Below are 24,400 nucleotides of genomic sequence, written 5' to 3' on the forward strand. Positions count from 1 at the left end.
TAATCCTGTTAATAAAATTTAGGTTATTCATGGAATCCAAGGCGAGAAGGGACTGTTATGTTCATACAGTCTGGCCTCCTGTATGACAAAGGCCATAGAACTTCCCAGAATTAATTTGTAGAACATGTCTTTTAGAAAACTATCCACATTTTAAAGTAGTTGTTATACCATAACATAATAAGCAAAATGGACTTTGTAGACTGATCTTAGTACTATGTGGCATCACACTTTGAAAAGATATTTAAGCTTTTATATCAGGGATGGCCAAACTTACTGATCCTCTAAGCCACATACACTGAAACCCTGCAGGTGCGGGGCTGTGGTTTCTCTCTGGCTTCAAGAGGAGCTGCGGCCCCACGCCTGCCGACAGAGAGCACTGGCTCCCATAGCCTGAGAGTTCTCTGTCCCCGGCAGGCGAGGGACTGCGGCTCCTCTTGAAGCCGGAGAGAAGCCGCGGCTCCGCGCCTGCCGGGGACAGAGAGCACCGGCGCCCGCAGCCCCGGCAAAGCCAGAGAGAAGCTGCAGCCCCGCACCTGCTGGGGACAGAGAGCACCGGCGCCCATAGCTTCGGAGTTCTCTGTCCCCAGCAGGTGCGGGACTGTATCTTCTCTCCCCTGGCATGGTATTGGGGACCACTGGTACAGTACTGTATTATGCCTTAAAGGTGAGCCAACCTATGATCACATTATATGCGATTTCGCATTATGGCGGGCACATTATTGCGAGGTTTGAGTATACTATAATCTTCAGAAGTTTGAGAGCCTAGTGCGCTTGCTTGAGGCTTCTGCCCTGCAGCAGGGTAGTGGGACTAAGCCCTACGAGAGGCACCTGCCAGTCCTCAGGGCTTCAGCAAGAGCGGAGACCATAGTCCCACCAACCCACTGCAGGGCAGAAGCCCCGAGCTCCCCCTACTCCAGTTTGGTAGGTGAAGAATGCCACACTTTAACTGTAAAAGAGCCGCATGAGGCTCGCAAGCTGCAGTTTGGCCACCCTTGTTTTATAGACTAATGTAAATCCGGCAAATGTTTAAGGCTTATTATTTTGCATTTACACTGGAAAAAAATTCATTTGGAAAAAAATTTCCAACTAAGCGCAAATTTCTTGTTTTTTTCAGTCCTGTCACGAGCCATTCTGGAAGTTTGTTTTAATTTTCCGGTAGAAATCCTATTGAACTTTTTGGATAGCTGTAATCCTAGGGCCACAGTGTGAGGCATATCTCTGAAAAGCAATCTAACTTCTGTTGTTCCTGTTTCTGTAGGTAAAAATGGAGACCTCCTTCCTACTACAGAAGAGGCAGAAGAACTGGAACGGGCTCTGCAGGCTGTAACTTCTCTTGAGTGCCTGAGTACCATTGGAGTACTTACACAGACAGACGGTGTGCCAGTTCAGGAGCTATCAGATAGAGGGATAGGGGTGTTCACCACAGGTGCTGGAGCTCCAGGAATGCAGTCCTTGAGCAGAGAGGTTAACACGGACCTGGGGGAGCTGTTGAATGGGCGTATAGTACATGATAATTTCTCCAGTCTGGAGCTGGATGAGAACTTGCTCCGTTCTGCTACCTTGTCTAACCCACCTACGCCCCTGGCAGGGCAGATCCAGGGGCAATTCTCTGCCCCAGCCAACGTTGGCCTTACTTCTGCCACTCTGATAAGCCAGAGTGGACTTGGGGAGAGAGCCTTCCCAGGACAGTTTCATGGACTTCATGATGGCAGCCATGCCTCCCAGAGGCCACACTCTGCCCAGCTGCTGAGCAAGGCAGATGACCTAATCACCTCACGACAGCAATACAGCAGTGACCATTCGCACTCCTCACCCCATGGAAGCCATTACGATAGTGAGCATGTGCCGTCTCCCTACAGCGACCACATCACATCCCCCCATGCCACATCCTATTCTGGTGATAACTTGGCAGCTACCTTCTCAGCAGAGATGCCCATTATGGCACAGCACTTGCTCCCACCGCAGCTGGAGGTGCCACTTAGCGGGGTGGTGAACCCCAGAACTCACTGGGGAAATCTCCCTGTCAATCTTGGTGACCCCTCTCCGTTTAGCAACCTCCTTGGTGCCGATGGACACCTTCTTTCCACCTCCCTGTCCACACCACCTACCACCTCGCACTCAGAGACCACACAGCCTGCCTTCGCCACTGTGACCCCCAACAGCTCCAGTGTGCTTCCGGGGTTACCGCAGACCAGTTTTAGTGGCATGGGTCCTGCCTCTGCTGAACTAATGGCCTCCACTTCCCCCAAACAGCAACTCCCTCAGTTCAGCGCAGCCTTTGGCCATCAGCTGAGCTCACACAGTGGCATTCCTAAGGACCTGCAGCCCAGCCACAGCTCCATAGCTCCTCCCACAGGCTTCACAGTAACAGGTGCCACAGCTACTAGTACCAATAATGCATCTGCTCCCTTCACCACCTCTAACTGAGCTGATCTGTCTGTATTTGCAGGCAGATGGGGACCCTATGTTTTCTATCTTCTTTTTCCTCTTTATTGTCCTCCCCTTCCTTTGAAGAGGATTTTGTTCTCTTTTGTTTTTTAAAAGAGGGGGTTAAATAAACCTCCTGCTTCCGTATAGACCAGGTGGCCCCTCAGTGAACCTCGCTCTGGTGTTCACATGTGCTGTTTGTGCACTGGTGCTCATTTATTACTGGCAGGTTCACCATACCCCAAAAATGTCCTTAAGGATACAGCACAGTTACTGGATGTAATTGACCTTAGCAGTAAGACCTAGAAATGGGACGATACCTCAAATTACCAATGCACGTTACTGTTTCCTAGGGTTAAGATCAGTGCTTTCCATCCCATTAGCATGTCATGTAGGAAGTTTTTATAGCGGGGAAAAGTCTCTTGGTTTTAAAAAAAGAAAAAAGGTAGCATCTGGGCATGGAAACTTGGCTCCACAATCGGGTTTGGTAATGGTTCACCGAAGCACTCAAGACCATAGTTCAATTATTCATTTGACAACTCCTTAAAAATAGTCTTTTGACCTCCTCTGTGGGCGTGTGTGTGTTTGAGGAAGCAGCAGTTCCTTGTAATCTGCTGCTGAGACAACAGTAGTTGTGTCCTCTTCTGAAATTGGTCACTGTTCCTACTGAATGTTGATTTATTTTCTTTATTTTAGATTCATTGAGCAGAGAGGGGATTGACTGACTAGGCAAATAGGTTTTACCTGTTTGCCCAGGGCACTGAGGGTTGTTGCTGTTTCAAAGGTTAGCCCAGGGAGAAAAGACAAGAAAATGGAATTGGATTGGAATAATGGTCTAGTCAAGACTCATGCAGAAATTCCCACCAGTGCTGAATTACTGTGATGTTGTAGTGTTTGATGATTTGCCTTCTCAAATGTGGCTTTGTCCAGAACTTTGCACAGCAGGTGTTTCCTAGCTGAAACTGGAAGAATTCTATTGGTATGTATCCGAATGCTACCCATTCAAACAAATCTATGTCAGGCCCCTTTGGTAAATTTAAAATTACTAAACTTCTCAAACTATCTGTTGCTGTTGAGACTCTTTCTATAATAATAGTGATTTTGTACCAGGAGCCATATGGTTTTTGAGACACTTGTGAGACTGATGCTCTGTACGTGAAGTTGAATGTATGTGGGAACCAGCGGGTACATATTTGTGGTTACCAAAACTAAGCTTACTTAAGCAAAATAGGGAAATTCCTTCTATCCACAATACCTTGTTGCTTTTATTGCCTGTTTGCTGAAAATGGTTTTAAGTCTCCATGGTCATAATGTCAGCTTCTTATAAAGGCAGTGGATTCCTCTTGTATCTGTTTCTTCCCTAAAGAAGAATTACATGATTCAAACAAACTCTTTGTGATTCTGTTATCTCCCTCTTCTCCCTTCCCTCTCTGTCCCAAAAAAGGGAATGTGCTTGAGGAAAATTGTGACTTTATAACTAGCCACTGTGTGAAAGTAATTCCTACCTGATCGCTATCAAAAGTCTCCATTGTTTGGTTTGCTTCTGAGCTGCATGTGAGAGAAGATGAGAAAGCAAAGCAAATCTGTCTCTCCTCATGTTGAAGGCAGTTTCATTATGAGGCTTAATAATTTCTTTGAGCAAGGGATTATTCAACTGAGTTCAGTTATTCCCTAGTATGTGGAGAGTAATATATCTTCCCTCAATATATATATTCTGTTCATGCGAGTGATGATGGGGCCCAAACCCTCTGCTCCCAGACTTCCTGAGGGTAGGGGTTGAGATCTGGATCCAAACTTCCTGTGTGCAGCCCATCTCGTGTTTATATCCCACTAGTTATAGCCATTCCTGTCTTTATAAAAGCTTTGTCCCTTTTTAATTGTAAAGAAATAAGCCCTTTGGGTACATCCCTTGCTGAAATTGCAAGCATATGTGGGTGGAGGGGGAAACATTTATTTTCAGGTTTTTGATATTGGGAAATCCTTATTCCCATACCTGGTAAAGTGGGGCTTAATATTCTAATATATCTCAGTGTTCTCAAGTGTGGTCTCAGTTTGTCTGTAACTGATTTAAATGTTTTCAAATCATGTCATAAGTTGAAATGAGGCTTAACAAAACCCCACTATATTGTCCCACTGATTGAGGAATGCCCATTGATATTGTGAAGTGAGGAAAAGCTGATAGGATTTTTTTTTTTTTTAATTCTGTTCTCTCCCCTCCCCGCGTGCTTGTGAGGAGACAAATGTTTGATTTGCATTGTTTTCCATTGTGTTAATATACTTTCTTTAGTGTATTGAGATGATTGATTTGAAAAAGAAGGGTGAACTAGTTTGCCAAATGGGTAAATGATCAGTTGTTAAATCTACCAGTATTAAATGTCATGTGACAGTAAGTTCTACAGATGAGTTTGAGGATTTTGATTTATGAAATATTTCTGACGCTCGTCAAAATTTGTAATGGAACAGCAGCCTGTTCTCTTCTTCCCACACATTCATTACTTTCCTTTACCTACCAGTCGAGAAAATGCTTGGGCCCAATTTCTGATCTCAGTTACATCTGTGTAAATCATGGAGTAATTCTCTTAGCCAGATGAGTTACTATGGATTTACACCAGTGTAACTCAGAACAGAATCTGGCTCTTAATCTAATCATTTATTTAGGCTGGGATTTTCCAGGATGCCCAAGAGAATGTAGGTGCATAATTCCTATTTGAAATCAGATTCCCATAAGACAACTTCGGAAGTCTCACCCTTTAGATCTCAGCTTTATGGATCTGTGGGTGATTTTTCCTAAACATTGGCTGCATAACATTTTTCATGAGCAGATCGAGTTTGCAGACAAGCTGCACTACTTTAAACAAGTTTTCTATTTGACATGCATTAGAAAAGGAATCCCTATCTACTTTCCAGTACAGAGCTTTGAAGTGGTCAAGATTGTTGCCAGTTGCAGGTTCACCTCGTCTAACTGAAGTATAACTAATTTAATGAAGTTGCATCCTAGTAAGCAGTTCTCATTTCAGGTCCTAAATCTGCAGTGAGCACCACACAGGTGGATCCCTATACCCACACAAAGCCCACTAACTTCACCCACATAGAGTTGAGTGCAGGATCAGTACCATAGTGTTGTGGGAAGAGTAGTGGACCCAAGGACAAGGGGTTATGCAGCCAGACATGTCACTTCTCTCCCACCAGGAAATACGTTTGCTTCATATGGGATTTGTCGTGGTTCTTATGGCTGCCATTGATATTGTTCTCATTCATGCTCTCTTGAAAAGGGTGACTCTTCTATAATACAGCAATTAGCACTAATTACCCTTTCACCAAAGAGTCAGAGCAATTCCAATCCATTTGTTGAAATGATCGGTATCTGCTGTGCCACTTATACATGAAATGAATAGAATAAAGCTAGTTTAGTAACTAAAAATTATGTTCCTTTCTATACATTTGGGGTTTTAAAGAATTAGAAGGCATTTGACTGAGAAGTGTAGAAGCAGTAATGTCTTTCTGGGTAGTAATGTCAGGTGATTTTAGCACAGAGGCATAAGAATTGGCAGGGATTACACCCTTGGCAAAGGTTAACTTTGCTTGGACAATTTATGGAGGCCAGTGAGGGACAGCATGATGCTGGCCTGGTTTATAAAGCAGTTACGTCTAATATATATTCCATACAGTGAGAATTTCCTTTGATCATTCAGTTTGTTAGTCAAATTTAGCACTGGCATAAGCGGACTCAGGTTCCATTGGCTGTTTTAATGGGAAAAAGGGAGTGAAATGAAAGGCTGGTCCGTTGACTCTACTACTTGCCATATTATGAGAAGTACCTTTGAATATCGTCCACCTTTCCTTTGGTCAAGACATTTGTTTGTTTTCCTTGCCTCTGATTGCCTTTATGTATTTGCACATCTTAACAATGAGCATTTCTTCAAAAATAACTTATTGCAGTTCTGCTTAACCCCCTGAGTGCCAGACTATGCAATAGAACGACTTTCCAGTTTCATGTCATAGGTTCATGAAACAAAGGACTGTTTTCTTAAGCAATTTAAGGTTCTCATTTGGTAAGCATTTCTAGGGTCCCTCCTTGAGAAGCTTGTAATCTTCCAGCGAACATTGGAGATGAGATTGCAAGCGCAAATGCAAGAGAAATATTTTTGCTGTCAGGAATGTGTGTTTGTTCTTCAGTGGGAGGGGGCAGAAGAAGCTAACTTTTAAAAAATAGTAGCTTCATTGAAAGCTTTATTACTGACTTCATGAATTGCTTTCTTTGGAGATCATGATCCTAATATTTAGACATTGAGAGGTCAGATTCTCAGCTGGTGTAAATTAGTATGGCTGTATCAGCTTCGTTGAAGCTGTGCTAATTTACCAGAGCTAAGGCTCTAGCTGCGAGTGTCTCGCCAGGAACACAGAACAGAATTGAGTTTGTTAAAGCTTTCTCTGACCGTTGAATTACCCTGTTGGAAAACTAAGTTCACCAAGGAAGAGGAAAACAGTCCTTTGAGAGTATGCCTTCACTTCAAAATTAGCCCAGGCATCCTACTCTGGGCACCTGTGTTAGTGTAGACTGGGTGTGAGCAGCCACACTGCCCTCCCCCCCATGTGTCGCTGGAACGGCTGGGGGCATGGCAGGTGGTGCTGCAGTAAGCTGAGTTGGTCTGATTCTTTCCCAGGGAATTGTGGAAGAGCTTGTCCGTCATTGTGAGCACACAGCAGGTGGGGTGAGGGGAACATGGGAAGGTTCTGGAGAATTGACAGGCTCTAACCCACATCCCTAGCTGTGCACGTAGGTTTTTGTGTGTGAACAGGAGGGGAGTTGGGGCAACACTTGAAAAAGAACGCTGGCTGACTCTGTAGTGAAGACATACACTGAGATGGGTGGGTGTGTCTTTAGCCTGATTTTCCTTTTTAGCAGTTGCTTTTATCAAAGGGCTTGTTTCTCTTCTTGCCAGCGAAGGAGGCTTTAACAAGCCCCAAAATGAAATAGCCCAGATCAGATGTGGACCCAGAATTCCAAGCCCCATGTTGGTGGAAGCGTATTTAACTGAAATAATAGATTCACGCTGCTGGGCCCTCAGAGCCTTCTCATAAGGCTCTTTAACTTAGGCTGGGAGCGGGCAAGTGTTATGGGAAGCTCCTCTTGCTTCCTTAAATTTCATCCCCTCTTTCCCACTCTTTTTGCCATCTTTTTTTTATGCTCCTCCACCACTACCTCGACACAAAAAATTGCCAGTCATTTAAAATCCTGTATGATTGATAATGAGCAAATATTCTGATTGTTTAAAAAAGGGTTTAGGAGAGGTTCCTGCGAGTCATAATATCAGTTTGGAAGTCAGAGCTACAGTGCAATAGAATATTGAGTAAGAATTCACAGAGTATGGCGTAAAATGAAAATACCATGTAATATCACATGGCATTACCAGTAAATTGTGAGCTAGCTGCAGAGAATATAACTGTGGTCGCAACAGAGAGAGCTCTGTATGCTCAGGAACATTACATGTAATCTTTTTCTTCCCATAAGTTCCTTTTATTTTAAAGGAAGTTGCCAATAGAAAATGACCTGGAAAAACTTTATGGACTTGGCCTTATTTAAAACACAAAGTTGATAAAATACCCTCAAGAAGAACCCCACTAAAGTACAATGATTATGAAAATGGGAAAACAAAATTCAGATTCATTAGGATTTAACCCAGGTCTTTTAGAATTGGTTCATGAAGGACTTTGGCACTATCAGAAGGTAAAAAACACTAGTAAAATATACTGTTTGTGTGAACTAACAGAGGTTGGGGTAGGAAAAAGCTACTCATTAGCAGAAGAAAGCAAACTGCAACCATATATCAAAAGGCAATTCTGTGATCTCTGATGGCTGGGTCTGTATGGGAAAAATGACTGGATTCTCAGGAGTTTTTCCTAAGCAAATCTATAAAATCTGTAACTCTGGCTGTGTCATGATTCAGTTACCTCTCTTGTTTTTCCCTCACCATATTGTGGTTTTTCATGCCCTAGTTTTCCAATTATCATGGAACAAGGATATGTAGTGGAAGCATGAAGGAAGGAAACAGACTTTGAACTGCAGTTTGGAGGTGGCATTTAGAAGTTTTGCTTTTTTCTAGGTAGCCTGAAGTCTTGAGTCGGCACTTTTTTTTTTTTTTTTTTTTTGTCTTCCCTAGTTCATAGAATTCAATTTGAAAACAAATAGGATAAAAAAAATAGGCTTTTGATTTTTAAAACTGTATATATTCAGTGTAGAAAAGTGCATTCTTCATTCCCCCTCTCCTCCCCAGTCCCCAAAACACACACACACACAGATTGTATGTGTGTGAATTAGATACATATGTTGAACTTGGTCTAGTAAAACAAACGTGTTTCCCACCTTCAGTCCCCACTGAAGTAAACTGTGGATAGGTAATGCTCCCAAATCTCTCCTGGAAAACTTTAACTGTGATGCAGATGGCTCTAATGCAGCCGACTGCTACACCATTGCTTATATTTTGGAGTAGACTGATTTACCCTGAAATGACTTTCTAACCTGCGTCTTAAAAAATACAATTGGTTCCAGTGGAAATAGATCCATTCTGAAGTGATAGACAGTTTGGCTCTCATACAAAGTACATCTATTTCGAAGGGGTTGAACCAGTTTCTCTGAACAGTGATAATTTTCACTGTACAGTTTTGGGTATGTCTCAGGGATTCCTTGTGGAAATAAGGGCAGTTAACATAAAAAGTAAATAGTTTTAAAAGTAAATAATAATTTAAGGTAGAGCTTCATCTAAATGAGAGTGCAAGAAAGAGAAATCTTGTTGAGTTTTGTAGTCCATGGTGTCTGGCTTAGGGCCTTTTTCTCTTCTCGGGGTGCTCATCTCAAATTCAACATACAGAATCTTTGTCCATCACGCTCAGCTTTAAAACTTTTATTTAAAGATACCCTTCCCCAATGAGCTTTCAGAATACTTATTGTAGATTTTAAGAGAAAAGGTATATTAATTTATGCTATTAACATCACCTCATAAATTATAAGTTTTATACTAAAGCTGTATTGAGTGTAATGAATTATGTTGCATATGTGTTTTTAATAGCTATAAAATTATATACAAGCTTTTTTGGAAAAACAAAAACTAGTAAAGCACCTTTTTACACTGGATCTTTGCCGTGTCAAGGTGTATAGCTATTCTTTGCTACCTTGCAGATATATAAAAATAAAATGGTATCCTGTATCAACAAAACATAGATCTCTTGTTAACCTGTCCATATATTACTGCTCCTATAACGGTTTTATTTTTTTAATTTTTTTTTTTTTTTTACTACATCCTGCAATAATTTATCTGTGGTTTGTACCAGTAATGGTTAGATGTTTAGTTACAGGGTAAATAGATCAAATTAAAAATCCAACTACTGAAGCTGGAAGTTGTGAACCAAGTTTTTAAGAACTTTTTTTTTTTTAATGTATTTGTTTCCAGTTATGTGAGTTGGAATTTGACAAGACAGAACATTAAATCTTGGAATCCACAGTGTCTTATTCAGGAACTTTTCCCCCCTCCTTTCCTTACAAAGGAATTCCCACTGTGACTTATAAATAGAATTAGACGGCTTGTGTGCATGTATGTATTATATACACACACAAAAATATGCATTTTGGGGGGGCTGTATGTGTGATATGAATGTGTATACTGTACGTAGGTCATAGTTTTTTGTAAAGAGAAAAGTAGTTGAGAGGTGATGGAATGTACTTGTAGAAATGTGATTATTTAGAAGGGGGTTACTCTGTCCTCACTATTGTAAACCAAACTGTCTCTGCTACATAGTCTTCTGTTATAAGGCTAACTCTGATATCATGTTGATTTTATTCTTTTTAATTGAATTGCATTGAGCCCTGTTAAAATGTCATGAAAATCCCAGGTTCCCAAGACAGCCTTAAAAAAAGGAGGGTGAGTTGTATTCTTAAAGAAAATTTTAAAATGAGATTATTTATATTTAGGGTGGTGAGATATAGGAATTAATGTCCATTTTCAAGTTAATACCAGAATCTCTCATACTCTGACTTTAGAATATGTCGTCAGTCAGTCCATCCTTGTGTTTTCAGGTTAAAAAATATTGAGACGAGTGGGTTTGTGGTGTTTTTTTTTTTGTTTGTTTTTTTTTGAACCAGTCTCCATTCTCTTTAAAGGGTTTCATTTTTAAAGTTATCTGATTTGTTTTCCTAAAGGGGTCTGTTATTTTAATTTTAACCAAAATGTTACTTCTGGGGACTTACAAATGTATACAAAACAAAATTTACTTCCAATCCTGAGAGTTTCGTTTGTGCTGTGAATTCTAAACTGAAATATGGGTATTTAAATTTATTCATAATTTGAGAGGGAAATTATATATCTGTATGGGAGTTCTTACCTGAGAAACATAGGAAACCCAAAACATTCCTACTTATTCACCTTGTCATCCTGATATTCATCATTACACCATCCAGGCTGGAGAGAGTAAAATCCTAAATGATGCACGTTCTGTTGCTGTTAGTTTGAATCATGAAAATTCTGAAACTTTAAAAATCTGTTTATTAGAACAGAGCTTCCAGTGTTACAGATATTTCCAATTTGTTTTGGGCGACTTTTTTCCTTAAAAAATAGTTGCAAATCCAGACCTTTTTTATGTTGTTGAACTAGGGTTTTTTTGCATCCCCAGCCTTTCAAATATGTTTTTTTTTTTAAATGATAATTCTTGTACAGATGCCTACAAAAGAAGGGCAGGGAGGTGGAAGTTGTCTGAGGCCTTTTCCTCCCATTAGTTGATCATAATGGGAGTTACCAGCATAAACAATTTTATGCATTTATGGGGAAGAATAGAGCCCTCTTGTGTATATCTATATAGAGAGATGTATATGAGATCTGGGTAGCACTTTGCTGAACGTGGATTTGCCCTCATGATGTGCAGTACATACATATGAGTGCAGCAGATCTAAATCTGTATATACATACATGAAATGTACATACATATCTCAGACACACAATACATATTATGTGTGTGTGAGCGAGATCCAGATATGTATAATATCCACAGAGTGCATGTTTAACCATGAAGCAATTGTCACAAATGAAGTTATAGTTCCAGTGAGGAATTTGGATGGCGTAAATTGCTGACTTCAGTGTTGTAACTATTGATCTTGTTACCTGAACCCTCAAGATGGAATTTCCTGGTACATTTTTGCTTATGTTTATACTATATTAATGTTTTGTGAGGCCTCTTCCAATACCCACCTCTTATGCTGCTCTACACCATTATCTTCATCCCAATTAATCTCCTACCCCAGCATTTCAAAATCAAACTTCCATTAGCAGTCAGCTTTAGAGCCTGATCCAGTTCTCATTGTACTCAGTAGGAGTCTGATTGACTGCAATGACAGCTGAATCAGGCCCTGCACACGCACACACTGCTCTCGCGATTGTTCATGTAAATCCAGAATTTCAATGTGACTGTGGTGATTTTTGTTTTGCGATGTGAACTGAAATACTTTTTGAAAATGATATGCAAAGCTGTTCAGTGTCCCAGAATGTTAAGTCAAACGCATGTTGAGTTAAAAATTCAGAATTCTAAAACAAAATAGTAAAAATTCAGGCCTTCCTTTTACTTTCCTGACAAAAGGAGAGTTCCACCTTCTGAATCCACAGATGCTTAAAGCAATGCTGAGAATGCAGCTTTGTTCTAGGTATTGGTGATTTCATCAAATGTCTTGAGAAATGCGGATCTCTAAATTCAACCTTAGAGACTTTAAAAAATAAATCACGGTTACCCTTTAAGATATTTGAATTAATATGTTCAGTCTACTCATGTATTAAATTATTGGACTTTTTCAAAGAGTTTTTTGTATTTCTTGTTTTAAAACAGTATTTTAGTTCACCTTTTTAAGCGAAATCTGGATTCAATAACCTTTTAACAGAAAGTGACAGTTAAAAGTCTGCTCCTGGCTAACCAATATTTTAGTTTTTCCAGTTCTGTTTTCAAGTCTTATTGCTTTCAATATTTTTAATATTTATTTTGTCACAATTCAGCTGTGGAATTTTGTCTTACAGACAATTCTGTAGGAAAATGTAACCTTATGGTAATGTTTCTTCTGCTCTTTCACATGAAGACTTCTGTAATACATATGTTGGGGCATGTGTATGGGTATATCGGTGTGCTGAGTGTGTGTGTGTGTGTGTGTATTACACACAGTATTTCAATTTACATAAACGTGGAGAACACATTCGTAGGTTCCTGATATGTACTCATGCATATGTGTATTAAACATGTATATAGAGTGTAGATATATTGCATATACACATGTATATGTGTGAATTTTGGTTGGCAGTTTTTTACATTTAGCAAAATGCTGTCCCTTATGGAATACTTTCACTGAAACTGCATTTATATATAATGAACAGAAAATAATCAAAATTTTATTTAAAAAGGAGATTCTTAATTATCCAAAGTCATTTGAATAGTCTTTTTAACTAGAAGGAGGTTATTATAAAAAACCTACCATTCATCATAAAGGCATCGGAAAGAAATTAAGACACTAGTTTCTATGTTTTTTGTTCTTTTTGGTTTTTCTGAAGCCAAGGCATACGGTAATCAGGGATTTTCCTTTCTGTTCAACTAAACTGCAGAAGACTCAGATTTTCCTTAAAATGTTCCTCCTCCAGATTTTCTCTCCACAAATATTTTTGCATTGTTTGCCTCATACATTCAATAATATTGATTTTACTAAGGAGGCTTTAATATTCTCCCATCTTTGCAGGAAAAATGTCAGTTCATTATTATATCCAGTGTCGTAGCCATATTAGTCCCAGGATATTAGAGAGACAAGATGAGTGAGGCAATATCCTTTATTGGAGCAACTTCTGTTGGTGAGAGAAATGACTTCTGAGTTTACACAGAACTCTTCTTCTAGGAAACTTACTTGGAGTGTCACAGCTGAATACAAGGTGGAACACATTGTATAGCATAAGTAGTTTCATATTTCAAGGGACCATTCAAGGTGAAGTGGCCTATTAAAACCCCTCCAGTCATTGGGGGGAGAGGAGGGGGAAGTTAGTGGGTTATACATTGTTGTAATAAGCCACAAATCTAGTGCTCTATTCAGTCCATGATTTTTATTGTCTAGCAAAGTTATGTATTTAAGCTCCCAGGCTCATCATTTGAAAGTGTTGTACAGGTTTCATTGGAGGATGAAGACTGAGAGATCAGACATAGAGTGAGCACTTTGTGAAAAGTTTCTGCTCACAAGTGATAGGGTGTTTTTTGTCTTTTATCAGTTTTGTGTATGAGGTCATTCAAGAGCGTAGTGATTGTCTCATTTCGTTTAATGCCCCAGTAACATCTATGTAGGTGAAATGAGACAATCACTATGTTCTTGAATGAACTCACACAGAAAAGTAAAGACAAAAACATCATGTTACCTGTGGGTGAACGCTCTACACAAAGTGATCACTGCATATCTAACCTCTCAGTACTCTGCCTCGAAGGAAACCTGCACAAGATGAGTCTGGGAGTTTAAATTCATAACTGTGCTACACACTAACAATCATGGACTGAATAGAGACATTGGAGTAATCGCATTTATAGATTTACAGTAACCTATAATCAACTAACAGCGCCCTACAGCTTTCATGGAGAGGTGTTAACAGGCTACCTCACCTTGAATGGTCCCTTAGAATATAAGTTAACTACTTATGCTGAACAACCTGTTCCACCTTTTATTTAGCTGTGGTACTCTGAGTACATTTCCCAGACCTGAAGAAGAACTGTATGCTCAAAAGCCTGTCCTTTCTCACCAACAGAAGTTGGTCCAATAAAAGATATTACCTCACCCACCTTGTCAGCTCATCATTATTCTATTACTCTTTTCATTCCATGTAGAGGGTGAATTTCTCATGAAGATGCCTGGAGTCAAGCTTTTAATTTATTTAATTTGAAAGGCCTTCAGCAGGAAGGAACTGTGTTTTTTTTCAACGAATTTCTGTAGTTGTTTCTTCACCATCATGTACTCCCCCCCCCCCCATCTCCGAATAGTATGTCTGTGGACAGGTAGGGAAGAAATGAAGGACACAAGTAAAATATTGTTCGTTTGAACAATTAGCAGTAAATAGCTTTATCTACATTTACTGGAAAAGAAGAAGGCAAATGGACAATGTGAAACGTTGAAATGTTTCTGGCTGTCCTAAAGAAGTTGGTGTTTGTGTCATTTTAAAAGGTCACTTGATTGCAGCTTGATATCAGAAACAGCCTTGTGACAAAGAGTCTCATAGCAATTGTTTGGTCGCTAAAGTTTAAAATGTAAACGAGTTGCAGTGGGAAGGCAAAGGTGAGGCAGTGCATTTTGAAGCCCGTGAATCACAGCTTGTAAATCATAACTGATTTTGAAATAACTGCATGGTAGCAAGGACTAGCAGTCTCTACACCCCTCTGATTGTTCATGCCCCCAACACACAAATGTGTTTAACATGCCATACACTGGGGGGCGGGAAATAACCTACAAATAAATACATAACTGCTTAAAGGGAACATACAAACTTGCACTGCTGTATCCTCTATCGTGATATTAGCTAGAAGACTAGCTAATATGCAAAAAAAACAACAACAACAAAAAAAACCCAGTCCAGTTTGCTTCTGCAGATACATTGCTTTTAAAGAATATGGTGGATGGGGATGCTTGAGAAGAATAGTCATTTCACATACAGTCCAGCATCAATAGAAACTTACACTAATGCTTTTAAGTGCTGGAGCACTTGAGGACAGCATTCCAGGGGTGGGTAGCCAGGTTGGTGTTTGTACTTTCCCTTTAAATAGGAAGAGTTAGCTCACATGTTCCTCATTCTTCTCAATGAATGTACTGTATTACCATTTTAAAAAAAAATCAATGAAAAGAATAGATTGGTCTCCTTTTGTTATCTGGTCCTTGTTTAATTTGTTTAAGGGTTTTTGTATACAAAAGTTTACATTTTTATGTATATTTTTCTTGTGTAAAAACTGATGTAATATGTGTATAAAACACTGTATGTATTATCTGTATATAGTGTGACAAAATGATTTTCTTTCTTTCTTTTGGATGTATTAATAAATCTTGCTGTGAAGTAGCCTTGTTTACTATAGCGAAATCCCCTCCCAAGGTATTACTGGTGAATTCATGGAGACTATTAGTACTATTTTATTTTGCAGAATACAAGGTGTATGAATATTGCCTGGGCCATAAAAATCTTAAGTATAGATCATTTTCCTGTAGATGAATGACTGTACTTCTATGTATCCTGTGTAGGTACAGATCTAGGATCTGATTCTGCTCTCACTAGTTTTATGCTGATTTATAATTCCATTAACTTCAGTGGAGTTATTCTTAGCTCAAAGATGAGAATTGGGACCTTAAGACATACTCCAGATTCCAATTTTAGGATTGTCCAACTCCTGAGCAGTGATTCCAGAAAACTGATTTTTTTTAAGTCTTTTATCGGAGGCATAATTTGAAGTACAATCTGAGGTTGTATGGAATATAACTAGATTTTTACATACTAGAGTGCCTTCAATTATATATAATTTTTTAAATTGTGTGACTGTAGGCTTAACCACACAAGCTGGTTACTCCTGATTTGGGGTAATTCTTCAGAAGTGCCACTCATGATAGGGTTACTTTAGATTTCTACACATAGGCGCTAGAGGAGGCCTTGCAAAGGGGTTTGTATTGTAATTACATGAATCACTAATATACACTAATGAACATTTTCTTCCACTCTTGATATAGAGAGCTCTGCAGTAGGATGAGGGCTACTGGGTCCCAGATTGTTTCAGAGAGAGGTCATTTGAGTAGGCATCAGATGGCGTGAAATACAGTGGTGGACAACAAACAGAAGCTGCACCCTCCTTTGGGACTGCCTGGCCCCCACTAACTCCCTAGAGCAGAATTAGCCCTCTTGTGAGAGCTTTCCTCCCAGCATGCCTTTCTGTTGATCCTATAAATTTGGCAGAACAGAGCTGCTGCAGCTGTACAGTGGCTACTTCACTGCTAGTGGCTGTATCTCCCTCTCTGGTAAGTCTTTTTATTCCTGTAATGTCTTTTCCTAGTCTTCCTTTTCTTATTCCTGAGCATATAACACATTCTTCCAGCTGATACCAGTTATTGCTGACTGACTGGACTTGAATTTGTGACTTGCAGGTGAAAAGCACTAATGCCCTAAACTCTCTCATCTCCTGTCTTCCATAAAACATCTTTATAGGAATATAGCACTGATGGTCAGAATAATAATTGAGTAGAGATTACTGTCAGTGCTTTGCCTTTTTTAATAAACTCTGCCTGAAGCATTCTACAAAGCATAATTACAGCTGCTTTTCTTGGTGTCTGATTGTAATGCAATCCAAGAGTTAGCCTGATTAGTGATGTGTGTTACCATGTATGCACTGTATTGTCATATTGCACAGTTGAGGAGGATACTGGTTCACACTTTTAACATCTTGGCTCCCTGGAAGGAGGAGTAAACTGCATGTTAGTGCAGTGTGCAAACACCAGTCAAGATAGTGATACAAAAGGATCTGGAAAGATCAGGCATGAAGGTAAAAAAACAAAAGCAGATCTAATTTGGAAAAAAAAAAAGCTAACTAATACAGCTGGGGAAAATCAGAAACAACTGCTCATGCTGAGGAACCTGCTGAGCTGTAAATGATGAGAGACCTAATGAGGGTGAAGGTGATAGTGGGGAGATTGGCTATGTGCCAAGGCCAATGGAGTTCTGGGCTATATGACCCTCTGGAGCTAAGAGGAGTGGTTCTGGAATATCATGTGCCAGAGGGGACACCACACTGCTAGAAAGATGAGACTGGCGAATCACTAGAGAAGAACAACAAAAATGGTGAGAGGTTGAACAGATTGCTTTATAAGGAACGAAATATGGCTAGCTCTGCCATAAACAGTGTCACCACTTGAAGGGCATAAAAGACCAAGAAAATCAAGGAGATGTTCAGTATGGTTTGATTAGGAGTGATAAGGTGGGAAATCAACAAAGGAAAGACTCCAGCTGCATATCAGATACATACTGCTGGTAAAAGTGGCTGGGAAATGGGGGAAGCTTTGGATTTCTAAACTGACTGGACAAAATACTAGAAAACAGAGGGAACTCTGTTGACCCAGGGGTATGGCATGAATGATCTAGGACAGTGGTTCTCAACCGGGGTACATGTATCCCTGGGGTACACAGAGGTCTTCCAGGGGATACATCAGCTCATCTAAATATTTGTCTAGTTTTACAACAGGCTACATAAAATGCACTAATGAAGTCAGTACAACCTAAAATTTCATACGACTTGTTTATACTGCTCTCCTATACACTGAAGTGTAAGTACAATATATTCCAATTGATTTATTTTATAATTATATGGTACAAAGTAGAAAGCCGTTTTTCAGTACTAGTGGGCTGTGTCACTTTCGTATTTTTATGTCTGATTTTGTAAGCAAAGAGTTTTTAAATGAGGTGAAACTTGGGTTAGACAAGACAAATCAGATCACTGAAAGGGGGAACGGTTGAGAGTCACTGATCTAGTAGGTTTCTTCCAGCTTTAACTTCTGTGACCATAAAAGATGTTACTCTGCTTTTTAAAATCAGTGACACATTTTGAGTCTTCAGAACAACTTGCTGTGAACCTAGCATCTCTCTAGCTCTGTGTTTCAAAAAACAGAGGAATCATGGTTAACTTACTAGCAAGGCATCAGTCCCAGCAGACTCTGTTGCCTACTTGCATGTATTGTGATGATGCTCCTCAAGGAACTTCAATCTTTTTTAATAACTGGCAATGGTTTTTATAGAAAAGCTCATTTAATTCTTCACCTGAAAGGCAGATGACTCTAGTACAGCAGGGATACAATGGCTGATGTTCATATGCCAGGAAGCAATGGAATGGATGGAGTTTAGCTGTCTTTATAAACCATTGAGTTACCCAGTTGTGCAGCCTGGACTCAGCTGTCCATTCAACTAGATTACCACTTTCCATTAGGAATCTTATACTCTGGCAATAACTGGAAAAATATGGCCTTGCAGTGAGGAATTTAGAATGAAATCCTCTTCACAATACAGTAGCTACTGCCACACATGGGGAGATAGCACTTTGCAAATGTCCCCTCTGAATTAAATGTTGTGTGATTGATGTTCCTTTTGGAAAAATATTAACCTGTAACCATCCCATTTCCTGGCATGAGGTCCACCCTGGAGATGTCTGGCTTGTTTTTAATTATTGGTGAGCTTGTGGAAGGTGCCAGCCTGAAAGCCTTGGAGGGTGGAGGGGGTGGTTTGAATCCCTCTGTTTATCTACAGAGGGGAGGGTAGCAATGCAAGTTTCCCACCAGTATGCCTGACAGCTCTCTGAGCAGTCAGAGGGCAGTGTGGACTCTGCGCCCATTCGTTCTTTGCTGCTTGTTTGAGATTGCCAACATGCTGGTTGACATGGCAATTGTTTTCATTATGAAGATTGTGCTATTATGCTCATCACTACTGGAGCCCTCTCAATTAATGTATTATTTGCAGGACTGTCGAGCGATTAAACAAATTAATCATGATTAATTGTGCTATTAATAGTAGAATACCATTTATTTAAATATTTTGGATGTTTTCTACATTTTCAAATATATTGATTTCAATTACAACACAGAATATAAAATGTACAGTGCTCACTTTAAATTTATTTTTATTACAAATACCTGCACTGTAAAAAACAAAAGAAATAGAGCAGAAGGATGGGATTCTGCTGAAGACTCCTCAGATGACCTTGGGTGTGAAGTTCATAGTATTCCTTTATTTTTGGACTTTTAATACCCTGGAAGGGGTGGGACTCAAATAGGACTCACACAGAGGGTTAAAGCAATGTGACACGGGTTCCTGTGAGAGGCAACTGTCAGAGACCCCACGGCTGGGTGAGTAGTGCCTGATTGGGCCACAAAGGGGCACCACCAACCTGGGCCCTGCCACCATAGCTCACTGGTGGAGCTGGGTGTAGAACTCACCTCTCCTGGCTCCTAGTCCAGTGCCTTATCTGCTGGACCTCACATTTCACATGGTTTTAGCTATTCCCGCTAAATATTTTTTCTCTCGCATGCTGGAAGTACTACTCTGTGTTTTTGACTTTAAAAACTTGCCAATGATGTACATTCTATTGGCACTCCCCTCGGATCCTTGTTTGGCCTGCTGGAGCCATCTCAGTTGCTGTCTTAACTAAATGTGGAAAGTTATGTTCCCATGAAATGGCCAATGCTGCTATGATATATCTGACTTGTGTTTCCCTGTTCACTGTCATTACTTGGTGTTTTTCCTTCTTTGTAGTTGGACTGCACTGGAGCATTTTCAGGCTGCATATTTCTTCCATTTGTGGCTTTGTCAGCATGGCTGTACATCAGGAAAGTGGTGGTATGCATTAATATATGCTTGGAGCCAAATCCCAGCTAATGCAGGGGAAATAATGTAACCCTTCCACAGATCTGTAACTGGTGTAAATATGTCGATTCCTGCAAGCTGAGGATCTGGCCCACACTCTGCAAAAGTTTAGTCTTAGGTCAGTGAGTCTGATTCGTCTCTCCTTTATACTGGTGTCACTTCAGTAGACTTAATCCTGATTCACAACAGTTTAAAGGGAACCAGAATCAGGCCCAGTATGTGCCTGTGTTTCGCCTGAAATCAGCCCCGTGTGTCCCCTCATGTGTGCCTTACTAAATATTTTAATAATTTGTACAAATATACCGTTGGTTGGTCCACACAACTACATATGGACACACAGACCATGACAACCTCCCAGCCTCTGTCACGCTGGTCAGCTGAATATGCTAGAATCCAGGTAACCAGTTTCTCCTGTAGGCTACCAGGCTTTCTAAGCAATCTTGAGAAGACCTAATAATAATAGTACCAAGTTATTATATAGCACTTCTCGTCAGTAGGTTCTTTACAGAGGTCAGGAGCTTTTGCCCCATGTGGGGAAGCTGAGTCATAGGGAGGTTAAAATGACTTTCCCGAGGTCACCCAGAAAGCCAGTAGCGGAGCTGGGACTAGGCCTTCTAGGTTTCTCCCCCACCAATCTCTTGCTGCAGAAGTTCAGATCAGCTGTTTGAGTTAATGGGATAACACCCATTTAACATTAGCTGAGTATCTCTTCCCAAATGCGTAGTCTCCTATACTTTTTCTACTGGCAATTTGCATACATTTGATACGGGTGCTTTAGTAAAGAGCGTTTTCTGTCTGGCTGAGTGCTTGGAGCCAGGAAAGCCACTTGACTTAAAGCTGGGAGAGCGCTTGTTTCTTCCAAACCAGCCACTTTGACGCAATTAAACTGCTTAGGTGCAACAGATTTTCCTGTAGAAACCACTGAAGACTAAGGCTTTGTCTACACTAGCGCTTTGACAAAAATTTTGCTGACAAGGGATGTGAAAAAAACCCCACACCTCTGCCTCACATAAGTTTCACCAACCAAAGCGCTGGTGTGGACAGAGCGAGAGACGCACTCCTGCCGCTCGTTGGGCGTGGTTTAATTAGGCCAGCGGGAGAGCTCTCTCCCACGGGCATAGAGTGACTACACGGGAGAGCTTGCAGCATCGCAGCTGCAGGGGTACAGCTGTGCCACTTTAAGGTCCGTAGTGTAGACGTAGCCTGACGTTCTCTTCATGGGGTCAACCATTTAGCTTCCTTATTGCTCTTGTGTTCTCATCTCCTGCCACTCCCCTTTTTAAAATCCCCTCCCCCGCCCCATCATAGCATTTTCCTTTTCTTTTCATGGTTGTCATTAACATCACAGGGGGGCTGACAGGCAGAATTAAAAGTGAAGCGACAAAATAGTTTTCCTTCTCATCTCCTTGAATTTCTTGTGTTTTAACTCCATCAAGCCTGAGTCTCCTCTTGCTCACCCCAGTATTTACATGGGCGTGCCATTTACTTCAGTGGAGTGACTTCCGAGTTACATGAGCCCAAGATTTGGTGGTGATGGGGGACTTCAACTATCCAGATATATGTTGGGAAAATAACACCGCAGGGCACAGACTATCCAATAAGTTCCTGGACTGCATTGCAGACAACTTTTTATTTCAGAAAGTTGAAAAAGCTACTAGGGGGGAAGCTGTTCTAGACTTGATTTTAACAAATAGGGAGGAACTTGTTGAGAATTTGAAAGTAGAAGGAAGCTTGGGTGAAAGTGATCATGAAATCATAGAATTTGCAATTCTAAGGAAGGGTAGAAGGGAGTACAGCAGAATAGAGAAAATGGATATCAGGAAGGCGGATTTTGGTAAGCTCAGAGAGCTGATAGGCAAGGTCCCATGGGAATTAAGACTGAGGGGAAAAACAACTGAGGAAAGTTGGCAGTTTTTCAAAGGGACGCTATTAAGGGCCCAAAAGCAAGTTATTCCGATGGTTAGGAAAGATAGAAAATGTGGTAAAAGACCACCTTGGCTTACCCTTGAGATCTTGCGTGACCTACAAAATAAAAAGGCGTCATATAAAAAATGGAAACTAGGTCAGATCACGAAGGATGAATATAGGCAAATAACACAGGAATGCAGAGGCAAGATTAGAAAAGCAAAGGCACAAAATGAACTCAAACTAGCTATGGGAATAAAGGGAAACAAGAAGACTTTTTATCAATACATTAGAAGCAAGAGGAAGACTAAGGACAGGGTAGGCCCACTGCTCAATGAGGAGAGGGAAACAGTAACGGGAGACTTGGAAATGGCAGAGATGCTTAATGACTTCTTTGTTTCGGTCTTCACTGAGAAGTCTGAAGGAATGTCTAGTATAGTGAATGCTTACAGGAAGAGGGTAGGTTTAGAAGAGAAAATAAGGAAAGAGCAAGTAAAAAATCACTTAGAAAAGTTAGACGCCTGCAAGTCACCAGGGCCTGATGAAATGCATCCTAGAATACTCAAGGAGTTAATAGAAGAGGTATCTGAGCCTCTAGCTATTATCTTTGGGAAATCATGGGAGACGGGGGAGATTCCAGAAGACTGGAAGGGGGCAAATATAGTGCCCATCTATAAAAAGGGAAATAAAAACAACCCAGGAAACTACAGACCAGTTAGTTTAACTTCTGTGCCAGGGAAGATAATGGAGCAGGTAATCAAAGAAATCATCTGCAAACACTTGGAAGGTGGTAAGGTGATAGGGAATAGCCAGCATGGATTTGTAAAGAACAAATCGTGTCAAACTAATCTGATAGCGTTCTTTGATGGGATAACGAGCCTTGTGGATAAGGGAGAAGCGGTGGATGTGATATACCTAGACTTTAGTAAGGCATTTGATACAGTCTCGCATGATATTCTTATAGATAAGCTAGGAAAGTACAATTTAGATGGGGCTACTATAAGGTGGGTGCATAACTGGCTGGATAACCGTACTCAGAGAGTAGTTGTTAATGGCTCCCAATCCTGCTGGAAAGGTATAACAAGTGGGGTTCCGCAGGGGTCTGTTTTGGGACCGGTTCTGTTCAATATCTTCATCAACGATTTAGATGTTGGCATAGAAAGTACGCTTATTAAGTTTGCAGACGATACCAAACTGGGAGGGATTGCAACTGCTTTGGAGGACAGGGTCAAAATTCAAAATGATCTGGACAAATTGGAGAAATGGTCTGAGGTAAACAGGATGAAGTTCAATAAAGATAAATGCAAAGTGCTCCACTTAGGAAGGAACAATCAGTTTCACACATACAGAATGGGAAGAGACTGTCTAGGAAGGAGTATGGCAGAAAGAGATCTAGGGGTCATAGTGGACCACAAGCTTAATATGAGTCAACAGTGTGATACTGTTGCAAAAAAAGCAAACATGATTCTGGGATGCATTAACAGGTGTGTTGTAAACAAGACACGAGAAGTCATTCTTCCGCTTTACTCTGCGCTGGTTAGGCCTCAACTGGAGTATTGTGTCCAGTTCTGGGCACCGCATTTCAAGAAAGATGTGGAGAAATTGGAGAGGGTCCAGAGAAGAGCAACAAGAATGATTAAAGGTCTTGAGAACATGACCTATGAAGGAAGGCTGTAGGAATTGGGTTTGTTTAGTTTGGAAAAGAGAAGACTGAGAGGGGACATGATAGCAGTTTTCAGGTATCTAAAAGGGTGTCATCAGGAGGAGGGAAAAAACTTGTTCACCTTAGCCTCCAATGATAGAACAAGAAACAATGGGCTTAAACTGCAGCAAGGGAGATTTAGATTGGACATTAGGAAAAAGTTCCTAACTGTCAGGGTAGTTAAACACTGGAATAGATTGCCTAGGGAAGCTGTGGAATCTCCATCTCTGGAGATATTTAAGAGTAGGTTAGATAAATGTCTATTAGGGATGGTCTAGACAGTGTTTGGTCCTGCAGTGAGGGCAGGGGACTGGACTCGATGACCTCTTGAGGTCCCTTCCAGTCCTAGAGTCTATGAGTCTATGAGTTACACGAGTGTGCCAACACACATAGGCCAGGGCTACACTACACACTTCAGTATAACTTCACTCGGGGGGAGGGTGTGTGAAAAATCCACGCCCCTCAGCGACATAGTTCTACCAACCATAACACAGTGTAGACCGCCTCTCCTGCCAACATAGCTACCGCCTCTCCTGAAGGTGAGAGTTATTAAGCCAGTGAGTGAGCTCTCTCCCATCAGCTTAGAGTGTCTTCATCAGAAGCGATGCAGCTGCACCAATGCAAGTTTGTTGTGTAGATCTGCCCTGAGTCTCTCATTCCAAGTTACATTTTGCCCAGGGATTCTGACAGATTCCTTAGAAAGCAAGGGAAATGTTCATGCTCTGCAAGTCATGAGCCAAATTCTGCTCTGTTACACTGATATAAATCCAGCCTTCCTTGGTGGTCAATGGAATTCCTCCTGATTTACACTGGTGTAACTGAGAGAAGAATTTGTCTTTAGAGCTGCAGAATTATTCCATGAAGCAGCTGTTTTATATGTCAACACCCGAGAGTCAGAATGTATATTAAAGCAGATCACTTTGGATCAGTTAGAGGGGAAAAA

The 24,400-nt window shown here is 40.7% G+C and overlaps 1 protein-coding gene across 3 annotated transcripts in view; it reads left to right on the forward strand.

The window, feature by feature from the left end:
- INO80D (INO80 complex subunit D) overlaps positions 1 to 15,518 on the forward strand; it is a 60,575-nt gene extending 45,057 nt beyond the window's left edge. For 2 of the 3 annotated variants that reach the window (XM_050969574.1, XM_050969573.1), the window contains one exon: positions 1,259 to 15,518. In XM_050969574.1, coding sequence (XP_050825531.1) covers positions 1,259 to 2,427 — 1,169 coding nt within the window. In that variant the 3' untranslated portion in view covers positions 2,428 to 15,518. The remainder of the gene's footprint in view (positions 1 to 1,258) is intronic. The other variant, XM_050969575.1, reaches the window with a different exon arrangement.
- Positions 15,519 to 24,400: the final 8,882 nt, after the last annotated feature.

This window comes from Gopherus flavomarginatus, chromosome 10, assembly GCF_025201925.1.
Source record: "Gopherus flavomarginatus isolate rGopFla2 chromosome 10, rGopFla2.mat.asm, whole genome shotgun sequence".
Taxonomy (NCBI): Eukaryota; Metazoa; Chordata; order Testudines; family Testudinidae; genus Gopherus; species Gopherus flavomarginatus.